We start from the raw sequence: 13381 nt of genomic DNA, 5'->3' as shown, positions 1-13381 counted from the left end.
AATCAGTTAAAAAACTATATTACTCTTTTTTTCCAGTTTCCATCTTCAGAACGCAAGGAGCTCTGTACGTATAGTAGTCAACACTTTCTCTTGTTATGGTTATGAAAAAAATAACTCGATGAACCGACCCCTTAAAAGTTCTAATATCTTAAGTTCCGAGTGAAAGGTAGCACTGCGACTTCGACAGCTTGGTAGAAGGAGATAAAGCTATCTGTTGGAAGATTTTCACTCCTAAAATCCATATTTGATCTGCATTATTATACTCACATGCGGTAATTATCACATTCTTTAAGATAGAAGGCTTTATCGATTATGTTGCGAGTCATATCTCTTATAAGCTATTTGAAGTTTATTTTTTCATCGTCACAAGAAGCTACAAGAAATCTCACAAACTCTGGATTCCGATTTAATCAAAATTTTTATACTTTGTATAATGCATATTTATAGTCAAAAGGCTGTTAATGTTTTTCAAAAAGCAATGTGACTTTGATTGAAGCTAAGAATATAAATGCAGGAAGCTACAAACTCGCCGCTAGAGAGCATAATAGTATAGAAGTTTGTCTGTGGGTAAATTGATTTCATTAATCTATTGTAAATGTAAGCGGGAGTCTGTCTTCATTGGGCGTAATACATCTGCTTCGGAAATAAAACTACTAACCAACCCAAATAACAAAGTTGAGGGTCTTCTCTCTGATTGGAAGACTGCAAAACTTAGTATTATTGTTACATTAATGCACAGAGCCTTTTCTCTTTTCATAATGGAATTGAGTTCCTTAGAAAATATATTCAAAATAATTGCTATCTTACGCTTTTATTTGAAGAAAATATCTAAATAAACTCCTGAATAACAAATTTCAGCTGAAAATTCCTGCACGTACAGTATCTAAACTTTTTTTTTTTTATGTTTCTGTGCCTTTGACGAATTTTTACAAATTTTTAACTACATTAGCGCAGACTTGAAAGAAATACTTTCACTATCTTAATCCAGAACTAGTTCTAAGGAATCCAAGAACACTTGGATCACTTTTTGAATTTAAAGACACTTTGCCAACCTTATGCGATCTATTACCTCGTGACAAAAATCGGTTCCACCAAGAGAATGCTAATTGTGCAAATAGACTCTCATTGTGGTGTCAGCCATAGAGCAGCCTGAACATTGAATAAGTTCTTTTCCAACATAAGGGAACATACTAAACAGCGTAAATCTTTTATTTCTTTTGATGATTTTGAAATCGTAGAGCAAGCTGCTGATGAAATCTCTCTCCATGTTCTCAAGTCCTTAACTATCAAACGATTGGTTCCATCACCGAACAGTCTTCTTCTGCCCCTCTCTTTATGGCTTAGGATGTTTCTTCGTTCTTTAAGTGCTCGTCTTTGTCATCCATTGTCCATATTTTGATAAATAAACGTGAATGTATGTGGGTTTACATGTTTGTCCATATGTTTGTGCACTATAGAAATCCGCACCGCTTGACTGATGTAGACAAAATTTGTAATGTGGCCATCATTTGACCCAACGTAGATAATAAGGTACGTTAGGTTTCAAACCGTACCCCACCTCTGCTTCGCCATCCCGCATCCCTCCTCCCCCCTTCCGCCTTCCCTTTGTAATTTATGCTGTAACCGGTAACCGCGTGACTGATCTAGACAAAATGTGGCACATGGCCATCATTTTACCCAACTTAGATAATACGGTAGGTTTCAAATCCGTACCCCATTTCCCTTCCCCTTCCGTTTCCCCCATCCCCCTTCACCCTTCCTTTATAACGTATGTGGTAAATATATTCCACGGGTTTACCATACCTCATTTTATGTAATCGATACCATAGAAATATATTATTGAAAATGCTTTTCTTTCATGTGATTAATAATTTTGTATCAATATTTGTGTTTAGGTTTAGTGGGTTGTGTGTTTAGGTTTAGTGGGGATTTGTTTAGGTTTAGTAGGGATTCGTTTAGGTTTAGCAGGGGGTGTGTTCAGGTTTTATGTTGGGTGTGCTTAGGTTTAGTGATGGTGTTTCAATTAAGTGGGGGAGTGTTTATGTTTAGTGGGGGCTAAACGTGATAGTCACCACAGTAATATCTGGTTAAAATGGACAATCACCGCAGTAATGTCTGGATAAAATAGACAGTAACCACAGTAATGCATGGATAAGTGGGACAGTCAACACAGTAACACCTGGATAAATGGGATAGCCACCACAGTAATATCTGGATAAATGGGATGGTCACCACAGTAATACCTGGATAAAAGTGACAGTCACCACAGTAATACCTGGATAAAAAGGGACGGTCAGCACTGTAATAATGGATAAAAGAGACAGTAGAACAGTAATGCCTGGATAAATGGGACAGTAACCACAGAAATGACTGGATGAAATGGGGCAGCCACCACCTGGATAAAGGGACGTTCACCACAGTAATATCTGGGTAAAATGGACAATCGCCACAGTAATACTGGATAAATGGGACAGTCAGCGCAGTAATGCCTGGATAAGAGGAACAATCACCACAGTAACATCTGGATAAATGGGAGAGCCACTACAGTAATACCTGGATAAAAGGGACAGCAAATGCAGTAATACCTGGATAAATGGGACAGTCAGTACAGTCATATCTGGATAAAAGGGACAGTCACCACAGTAATACCTATATAAATGGGACAGGCACCATGGTAATACCTGGATAAATGGGACAGTCAGCAAAGTATTTTTTGGATAAAAGGGTGATTTGTACATGGGAGCCGATATCCACTTATACCTCTCTTGTGGCCGATTGGGTTAATGCGTCCACTGTAGTCCTGAGTTCTTGTCCTTCGCTGGTTCGAGCCCACGGGACGGTGAACTTATTATCAACTAAAATATTCCCCTTCGGTAACATATATGAAAATATATTATTTCTGAGGTAGAGCGAATTGGATATTAAAGGACGTTTGTAGCTTACTGATTGTATATGAATCACGGTAATGTGATAAAAAGTCATAATATGGCTGCGTGCGACAAACGCATTACACGGTCAACATGGCAGAGGTGGGTGGATATCGTCTCCAAATACAAATACCTGAGTTCGACGGGTGATTTGTACATGGGAGCCGATATCCACTTATACCTCTCTTGTGGCCGATTGGGTTAATGCGTCCACTGTAGTCCTGAGTTATTGTCCTTCGCTGGTTCGAGCCCACGGGACGGTGAACTTATCAACTAAAATATTCCCCTTCGGTAACATATATGAAAATATATTATTTCCAAGGTAGAGCGAATTGGATATTAAAGGACGTTTGTAGCTTACTGATTGTATATGAATCACGGTGATGTGATAAAGTCATAATATGGCTGCGTGCGACAAACGCATTACACGGTCAACATGGCAGAGGTGGGTGGATATCGTCTCCAAATACAAATACCTGAGTTCGACGGGTGATTTGTACATGGGAGCCGATATCCACTTATACCTCTCTTGCGGCCGATTGGGTTAATGCGTCCACTGTAGTCCTGAGTTTTTGTCCTTCGCTGGTTCGAGCCCACGGGACGGTGAACTTATTATCAACTAAAATATTCCCCTTCGGTAACATATATGAAAATATATTATTTCCGAGGTAGAGCGAATTGGATATTAAAGGACGTTTGTAGCTTACTGATTGTATATGAATCACGGTGATGTGATAAAAAGTCATATGTATATATATATATATATATATATATATATATATATATATATATATATATATATATATATATATATATATATATATATATATATATATATATATATATATAAGACAATTCCTGTCTGACAATTCCCTGTCTGGCAGTGCTTCTCCTGGGAAACATAAGAGAGATCTAATTTGCATATGCTCTCCCAGCTAATATTGAAGACTATCATGAAAATATATAAAGGATTAGAAAATATCATATCAGATTTGGTTCTGTGATCGATTTATGGGTTCAAGGCTTCTCCTGTTTAAGGAAGTAGCAATATACTCTGGTATGGAGTTGTTTTTATTGTAATGTAGTTAGTGGTGAGTTTTTTTTTTCCATTCACTGTTTACAAAAGGCACTATCGTAAGTCATGTTTCCCATTAATGTGACGTCCAGCATTTACTGAATTTTGGAAAGATCTACGGCAGGTTATTCGGTTGTGTATCAAGTTTAACCTGCGAAACATTTGTGATTTAATGAAATCTTACCATCTTTTAATTTTGAAAAATTAGGTATTTCTAACGTATTTTTAACGATTCTATTTCAAGCTCACTTTTTTCAGTACCGTTAAATGTTTCTTATACCAATAAACTTTTATATTTTATGATGCTTTTAAATCTATCTTGAACTTTATAAAATGCCCTTTTCAATGCATGCCATTGTTTCGTATAATTTTCATAAAACATTAAAAAATTTGTCCAATAACTGGGATGGTTTTCTGAATTAGGGCGTCACAGGAAGATTATCTCCTAGGGCTGTTTTCAGTGACCTTCACTATAATAGGAATTTTACAATCTTTACAATGGCTCCGAAGCCTCTGAATTAAGTGAGTAATTTTTGGCTCTTACTGCATCAGTATAGTCTCTCTCTCTCTCTCACAATAATAAGAGTATTCTTTAAGTTTATTTTTTGAGTAATTCCAAAGAAAAGTGTACCAGGCAATGTTTTGGATGATAATTCTGGTGGTTATGAGACACCCGAATGCTTAATTATATATCAGAATCTCAACACATTTATCTAATTGAGACTTATTACCAGATGCTTCTTGTTTTATGTATTTTTAACTGCTGTTACACATGTTATAGATTAATATTACAGAGCCATTTACTTAGTAGTCTCCTTTGGCAGGCATTCTGTCTGAGGAAGCATTGTACCCAAATCATTTGCTTCTTACTTTATACATGAAATGTTAGCTTACTGTAAAACTAAGAGTCAATGACATCAATGCAATCGTGGTCAAATTTTTAAGATATTGAAAAATATACTTTGTGCACGCCATAGGGATAGGCTTGAGGGCAGAGAGATTACAAGACGTTGAAAATACAATTAATCCAGTGGAACAGGAGAACAGAGCTAGAAACTCTTAAGTTTTATGTTTTGAACGAGATGAAACAAAATAGACAATTGCAGGAAGAAAATTATGAGCTGAGTAATGACGATGAATAATTCCATGCTGCAGTTATGTATCTCAATCTAACAATAAAGAGAAATAGAGATTTGCTCTATGGTAATAGAAAAGGAGCTGGAATCGTACAGCCTCAGTAATTCTATTGAAGACAGCCCTTGCGGGTCACAACCTTAGAAAGCTATAAATATTTTGCAAACTATTGTTTTGTATTATTCATGCCATTCTGTTTTTGACACATGAACTATGGTTACTTTTTTTAACTGGTTGGGGCAAGTGATTCGGCTTTCCTTGGAGAACTTCAGTGCAGAATACACTTAATTACGACTTTACGGCCAGCTTTAGGAGCAAGATCCCGTGCCAGTACAACGCTGGCTTAATCTAAAATAGCATCACGACTTGAACTCGGCTATCATTTTAACTTACTGACGTTTGCGATTTTATCAGGCACCTCCTCGGCTTTTAGAATCAAGTTTGTAGCATGCTTCATTATGAAGCTTCTTTTTATGTAAAAGGGAGATTTACAGCAACTTTTCTCCCGTGGAATTATATTTCACAACTTAATTTTCTCTGTTAAGGGTGTTAGCTGTTGCTTCATTCAGATGTTTTTGTATAATAAAACATCTAATCTATCCAGTTTCCAAACATATTGATATGCTTTCTCTCTCTGGGTTTGAACTTTGCGTTGACTGGAAGCCAAAAATAACATTTAAAAAAAGATCATATTTGTGTACCTGGGCGCCTGCTTAACTCCAAGTCGAATATGCGAACATTTGATGTCGTTAGAATCACCAAAAGATGAGGAGGTAATGATATACTTTTGAATCCGATTATGGGGTCCGCGCGTTGCCCTGGAGCCAAAGCGTATGATATCAGTAATGATTCGTGATTTCGTGAAAAAGTGCAATGACATTTTCATATATTTCTCTGTGAATCTCACAGGTTTGGGACAATAATAATAATAATAATAATAATAATAATAATTTTGCCACAATGAAAGTCAAATATAATGAACGTAAGATTTTTTGGTACACTATTATAGATTATGCTGAGTGTGTTATTCAGCCCCAAAGTGACGCCTTGCTTTCGAAATGGAAATAAGTCTATTGCCATTTTAATTTCTACTTCTTGCTGCATCATATTAAGTTAAGAGAATAAACAAACAGTGCAGTGATATGAATATAATTCAAAGAGCTAACGTAAAACAGTAGGTTCCCTCACATTCTTTGAAAATAAAGGAACTCCTCGGTCAATGCTTGGTCTTTTTGATAGCTATTTCCACTTAAATGCCAATAATAAAATTCCAGATATATCAGAAAATTGGCTTTAATGTAATGGGATTCTCAGGACTTAGAGAAAAAGTAATAGTTGAGGGAAACATATGGACCAATAATCCAGAGAGCCTAACTGGATTGGAGGTGATGATAATTTACATAACATTAGCGGACGAACCCCTTAGAGGCTTTGCTGCCAAATCATATTTGTCCATAAGGGTAAGGATATGTGAGATGAAATGTTGAAATAACTACAGTATGTGCTTTGTTTGAAGCAGTAGGCATGTAGTGTTGCAAAAAAATGCTTTATAGGTCAAGCAGAGATAATAATTAAATAGAAAATAACTGCTTATTTTATGTGTAAATAAAATCAAGTAAAATATTTACCTAAGTTTCTTCGGCGCAAATCGAGTTTTCTGTGCAGTGTATAATACGGCCCATGAAACTCTCAGCCGCGGCCCGGTGGTGGTCTGTGTTGCTGGCACCTATAGCGGTGCCAGACGCATGATCATGGCTAACTTTAACCATAAATAAAATTTTAAAAAATACTGAGGCTAGAGGGCTGCAATTTGCTATGTTTGATGATAGGAGGGTGGATGATCAACATACCAATTTGCAGCCCTTTAGCCTCAGTACTTTTTAAGATCTGAGGGCGGACGGAAAAAGTGCGGATGGACAGACGAAGAGCCATCTCAGTAGTTTTCTTTTACAGAAAACTAACTATTAATAAATAGTATTTGTGTTAACTAAAGAGAGAAATATGTCAAGCAGACCCTTTCAAGTTTATTTCAAAAGACCATAAAAAGCTCTTCTTTAAGGAAAATATATTGCTTGCTTGTCCTAACAAATGGTTCCGCTGTGAAAGTCAGGTGTCGTTCATCCCATTTAATAAGTGATTCCTCTTGTGGAAGTCAGTAGTCGTTCATCCCATTTAACAAATGGTTCCGCTGCGAAAGTCAGGTGTCCTTCATCCCATTTAATAAGTGATTCCTCTTGTGAAAGTCAGTAGTCGTTCATCCGATCTAACAAATGGTTCCGCTGTGAAAGTCAGGTGTCGTTCATCCCATTTAATAAGTGATTCCTCTTGTGGAAGTCAGTAGTCGTTCATCCCATTTAACAAATGGTTCCGCTGTGAAAGTCAGGTGTCGTTCATCCCATTTAATAAGTGATTCCTTAGTCGTTCATCCGATCTAACAAATGGTTCCGCTGTGATTCTCCCATTTAATAAGTGATTCCTCTTGTGGAAGTCAGTAGTCGTTCATCCCATTTAACAAATGGTTCCGCGAAAGTCAGGTGTCCTTCATCCCATTTAATAAGTGATTCTCTTGTGTTAGTCGTTCATCCCTAACAAATGGTTTTTGAAAGTCAGGTGTCGTTCATCCCATTTAATAAGTGATTCCTCTTGTGGAAGTCAGTAGTCGTTCATCCCATTTAACAAATGGTTCCGCTGTGAAAGTCATGTGTTGTTCATCCCATTTAATAAGTGGTTCCTCTTGTGGAAGTCAGTTGTCGTTCCTCCCATTTAACAAATGGTTCCGCTGTGAAAGCCAGGTGTCGTTCATCCCATTTAATAAGTAGTTTCTCTTGTGAAAGCCTGTTGTCATTCATCCCATTTAACAAATGATTTTTGCTAAGTCAGTTGTCTTTCATCCCATGCAACATATTGTTCCTGCTGTAAAAGTCAGTTGTCATTCATCCAGTTCAACAAATGGCTCCCGATATGAATGTCAGATGTCGTTCATCCCATTTAACAAATGGTCTCCTTTGTGAAAGTCTGTTGTCGTTCATCCCTTTTAACAAATGGTTCCTGTTGAGAAAGTCAGCTGTCATTCATCCCTTTTAACAAAAGTTTTCTGTTCATTTCAGATTGCAGCTCATGATGATGACATTGTTGACCAGGGACGCCTCGTCTATAGTGTTGGAGGGGATGGCGTCGATGGTTATGGAGCAAGAGACGCCTACTTCACCATCAATCCACACACAGGGGAACTAATACAACTCAGAGTAAGATGACTTGATGATTTTTTGCTCTCTTAAAATGTAACATTGAGAGATTATTTCATAACTATGATGATAGTATTATTACACCGCGACTGAAAGATTTCGCTCTAATTACAAAAGCTTTCAGGCGTGTTTATTTTAGCTCATTTTAAAAATATATTGGAATCTATATCAATGAAATATATACAGTGCCATATGAAATTAATGAAAATGATATCCATGCTGTCGGTTAACTGGCATGTTCTACAGAACATCTGATTTTCATAGATTAAGGGATATTTATTGTTATAATTCAGATCTAACATATTTATATTCTAAAAACCTCATGTCGCCAGGTTACCATGAGTAAATGAGTCTAGAGAAAACCGTGTGTGCACTATTTTGATAGACTTGATTGTTAGATAAAAATCAAAGAATTTACAAATGTAATAATGAGGAGATTTCGGTTGAGAAAATTGAAGGATGCCTTTGAATGATTGATTGATACAAAAACTAATACGAGAGCATTTTAAAATAAGGAAATGGCACGGATTGTAGCTATAAATACTCTGAAGACACATGGATATACGAGAGGAGTTAGAACATCATATAAGGGATAAGGAAGAAGAATGAGCTACTGTCAAGATACCGAAGAAATAGGGACTAGGAGGAAATTTGAATAGTTAAGGATGGAGTCACTGGGTTCGCAAGGAATGCCTGGAGGTAGAGAGGCATGAAAAGAGTGAATACAAGAACAAAGGAAATATTGGAATGGTGTAAAGTGCAGGGGAAAACAGATGGAAGAATCTTGTAAATATATATACAAAAGGAAAGACAGATGAATAGAAGAACATTTTTGCATGATATGTTCAAGAAAGGTTCATGTGAGAATGGATAAAGATTATATAAGATTATATGAGAGAGAGAGAGAGAGAGAGAGAGAGAGAGAGAGAGAGAGAGAGAGAGAGAGAGAGAGAGAGAGTTGGGGCGTGAGTTGGGAGCAGTGATGCGGCTGAAGCAAAAATTCTACTTTCAAGGCAATAGTGACCTTTCGCTTAATCCCTACTTATAAACAAAATAAGCACATATAATTTGTTTTTCTTGTTTTAGTATAGAAGACCGAGGTCGAAAGTATTGGAAAGTAAGGGAAAATTTTACGCGTAAGATTTTGTATTATATTATTACATGATGTCTAGATATCTGAAAATACAGTGTACATTACAAGTTTTTCCTTCATTATGGCCTATAATATTATTTGAATCTGCAAGACTTATTACCATATCCGTCCATCGGTTTTAGGTACTTCAGTAATTTCAAGGAAATTTAAATTTTCGAGAAATTGGGAAGCTTATATTCGTAGAAACTCCAGGTAGGCCATTTATTTCGATAAAACAAACTTTTTCGTTTTTAGGAGACTCGAGTACCCAAGCTTATGTCTCCCGGAAATAATTGCGCAGTACTCTTTACTTGTAATAGTTTGTTGCTAGCTCAGAGAAATTGTATCTTAAAAGAAACCATCACCAGTCATCTAAGAGAAGTATAATTGGATACACAAAATGCCCCTACCTTTTTGCAAGTAAAGGATAATAGTAATTTTACTTTGAATTTGGACATTATCACGTTGTGTGTAAATCTGTAAAAGTTTTGTTTTTGTGAAATAGAAAACAATAACGAAAACTACCTGTTCAGTTTCAAATGAACTTCCGTGAATCTCCTGTCAGTTGCAGACCCGTACACAAGAATAATCAGCGCGCATAGGAATAAAATTATGCTTTTCTAAATCATCCAGCCTTCGCGTGCTGCCTTACAGCCAGTTTCATGCGGTAGTTCTCGTACAGAACTTAATTTTATTGTTTTTTTTTTTTTTTTTACCAAGTTTTACTTGGAGATTAAAATGCAGATATGCAACGTCAGTTGGCATGCAAGTTGGAACACACGTTGTCTGGGAGAGGTCCAGTCCAATGAGATCTTCCGTTCACTGTGCGTTGCGATTGGATGCTTCCCGTCCGCCAGCTACTTGGCCGAGTGATATAGAGATTTTAAGAAATTTTTCAGCATGAATTTGGTAGAAGTTTTATTGAAGAAAAGCAGGAGAACTCTATGAACAACCTGGGGAGAACGAGACACAAGACATCAGTGGCAAGAAATTGACAGAGGATTCTGTTTTATTGCCTTTGCTTGAATATTCTGGTGCTTTATAATTCTCATATTCTTTTGTTCGTGAACATTTTTGTATTTATTTACTATTAAGTCTGTAAATATTAGGTATCCAGCTAACCTTCTTTTTTTGTACACATCTGTACTTTTCCTCAAGGCACGAAATCATCACCCTTTTATATAAATGGAAACTGCACAGTTATCATTTATTTTATGACATTAATTGAGCGTACAGAAAAATAGATAGTGTAAAGAAACGTTTAGCATTTTCGAATCAATTACGGTATGTCAAAATATACAAGACTAAGAAGTGAAATGACGAATATTTATTGACTTTTTTATTTTCTTTTTCTAGCAGTCTGAATATTAAAGGAAGTTCTCTGCCAAGTGCTCTTCCTCTTGAATCTTAACAAGGTCCCTGGGGAGAGGCTGGAAATCAACTCGGGCCTCCTCTTCAAAGGGAGAGTGAGGAAGGAGCTGGGTAAACACATCTCTGGGGTCAGGGGCTCCCTTCCGCCAACTTCAAAAGTTGCGAACGATCCTAATACGGAAAGACTCGTGCATAAGGAGCGATGAAAGAAATTTTAAACTAAGATGAACATCATTATTTTGCTTGGAATATTTGTTTATTTCGGTTTTGCGACTACGTGGCGTCTTTTTCATATCGCGTATCAAGTATCGTAAGTTCATTTGATATTTTATTCTATAAACATTTATAAACTCGGCTATGAAATGTACACTGTATGAGATAATCGGCCATAAAAATTTTCTCTTATTTATAGCTACGTTTCGAAGTCAAATACTTGTATAGTTTTCCGTAAACTTTCACTTAACAAGGATGAAGTGGAAATTTTTCATTATATCCTTTCCTACTGGAAAACTTCGTTTCTCCTACACCTCCTGCTACTTCTAATCTTGCCACTACTAATAATTAACAAGTCAGCTTAAGAAATGGAAAGTCAAAAGTATGAATATCGAGGAAGCAGAAGAACCTGGAATGTTCGATGTAAGAGATATTTAGTAAAAATAGGAAATTGCTCAGCATTTTTAGTCACCGATAACCAGCAAGGATTCAGTCAATCCATTTGAATGTATTTCTTTATGATGTATTAATAAAAAAGAACAGATTCTTTTTACATTATATATATATATATATATATATATATATATATATATATATATATATATATATATATAGATAGATAGATAGATAGATATTTGTGTGTATGTGTATGTGTCTGTGTTTGTGTGTATCTGTATATCTGTTTGTATGTGTGTGAGTGTTCATTTTGTTGTGAATTCTTGACCATAAGGTGACAGACAAAGTTGAAAGGGTTATCTGAATTAAGTTTCTATTAAAGTAGTACAAAGGTAAAAACTGGGAAAATAACACCGTATTCCGTCATTAATGTCAGTGTTTTTGGCACACAGAGGTTGTCAGCTCTCCAGGTAAAGAATTGATTATGTTCAGTTATTATTTGTTCAAAATGTCACCTCCCCCCAAAAAAAGCAGATTTATTTGGTTAACTTTCCGGGTGAAAATGAGTTTCGAGTAAACTTTTCTAAATTTCGTTAATTACTAGGAATTTTTTGCAATCATTTTATCGGCTTGTCTATTTTTTTTAACAACAACGATAATAATAATAACACAAATTGTGAAATATTTCGCAAATGTGATTATTAAGTGAAGTACAGCCGTAGAATACGTTTGTAATAACTTCGATGGAAAAGCTATCATGATTGATAACAGGTTTTCACTCACCGCAAAAACTTACCGATTATAATTCCAAAAATCATTGTCATATATTTTGTTTTTATTTTCCGTATTATCTGAATCTCTTTCCAGGCCTTAGATCGAGATCCGCCGAGGGGACGAGAAATCTGGAGAGTTAAGGTTCAAGTCGCAGACGGCCAGCTTGTGAGAACATCATCGCCATCGTCTATGTCCTCTTATCCAAGCTCAAGAAGAAGGTATCCTCGAGTACCTCAGTTTCCTCAACTACCTGCAGTAAAGCCATCGTTGAACCAAGAAATTTTGGCTCCATTCTTCACTGAAAGAAAGGGAAGCATAATAAATCATCAAAGTGAGGAGTCTTCAGTTGCTCAAATAAGTAGTCACCAGAATAGAAGACCTACGAAAAGGAGGCAAAAGCTCAAAAGTGTATACAATAACAGACAGGTTGATGAATACGGCAGAATAGGACAGTTGCCACCTGCGAACAGACCTATTATGACAGAAGGAAATCTTGCAAATGTTACTTCAACTCAAACAGATCACAATCTTCCATTCAAAGATACATCCTTTAATGATAGGAGTACAACCATCAACAGTCTTGAAGAAGGAATGAACCTTTTACAAGAAGCAAATACCTTGGATGAAGAAAGTAAAAGGAGGCTTTCCTCATTCAGTATACTCAATAAGAACATCCTCCTCAATTCCAGCTCATATTCGGCGCCGAAAAAACACCCAGGAAAGAATAATCTTGCAGTGGACAATCACTTTCAAAACACAACGCTGCTCACTAAAGAAGACCTATTCTCATCACTAAAACAATCATCTCGATATGTGACTGAAGACGATGAAAGTGACCCACGGAGGAGAAAGAGCAGGGAAGGCAGGACACCAGTGAATGGTATAGCCTCTTTAAATACTCCATTAGAAGTTTCATCCACCCCGTCAAGTAGTTTGATAGAGAGGAATAATGAAGTTTTAACCCAAGAACACCCACACCATGTAGCAATAGATATGGTGAAAATAACGCCCAAAAGAATCGTAAAAAGACTTGTCTCCGGTGATGGAAGTGGGTGTCAAGATTTTGGTGATCATCTTTTCGAAGGCAATGATATTAATTCCTTTCAGTATCCCG

The 13381-nt window shown here is 36.4% G+C and overlaps 1 protein-coding gene across 3 annotated transcripts in view; it reads left to right on the top strand.

Moving 5' to 3' along the window:
• LOC136837198 (putative neural-cadherin 2) overlaps positions 1-13381 on the top strand; it is a 1292835-nt gene that overhangs the window by 1153125 nt on the left and 126329 nt on the right. For all 3 annotated transcript variants that reach the window (XM_067101868.1, XM_067101867.1, XM_067101869.1), the window contains 2 exons: positions 8244-8381; positions 12361-13381. The exon at positions 12361-13381 is cut by the window's right edge and continues 198 nt beyond it. In XM_067101868.1, coding sequence (XP_066957969.1) covers positions 8244-8381; positions 12361-13381 — 1159 coding nt within the window. The remainder of the gene's footprint in view (positions 1-8243; positions 8382-12360) is intronic.

This window comes from Macrobrachium rosenbergii, chromosome 58 (assembly GCF_040412425.1).
Source record: "Macrobrachium rosenbergii isolate ZJJX-2024 chromosome 58, ASM4041242v1, whole genome shotgun sequence".
NCBI lineage: Eukaryota > Metazoa > Arthropoda > Malacostraca > Decapoda > Palaemonidae > Macrobrachium > Macrobrachium rosenbergii.
The sequence above is the reverse complement of the archived record's forward strand: the minus strand, read 5'-3'. Positions and strand labels throughout refer to the sequence as shown.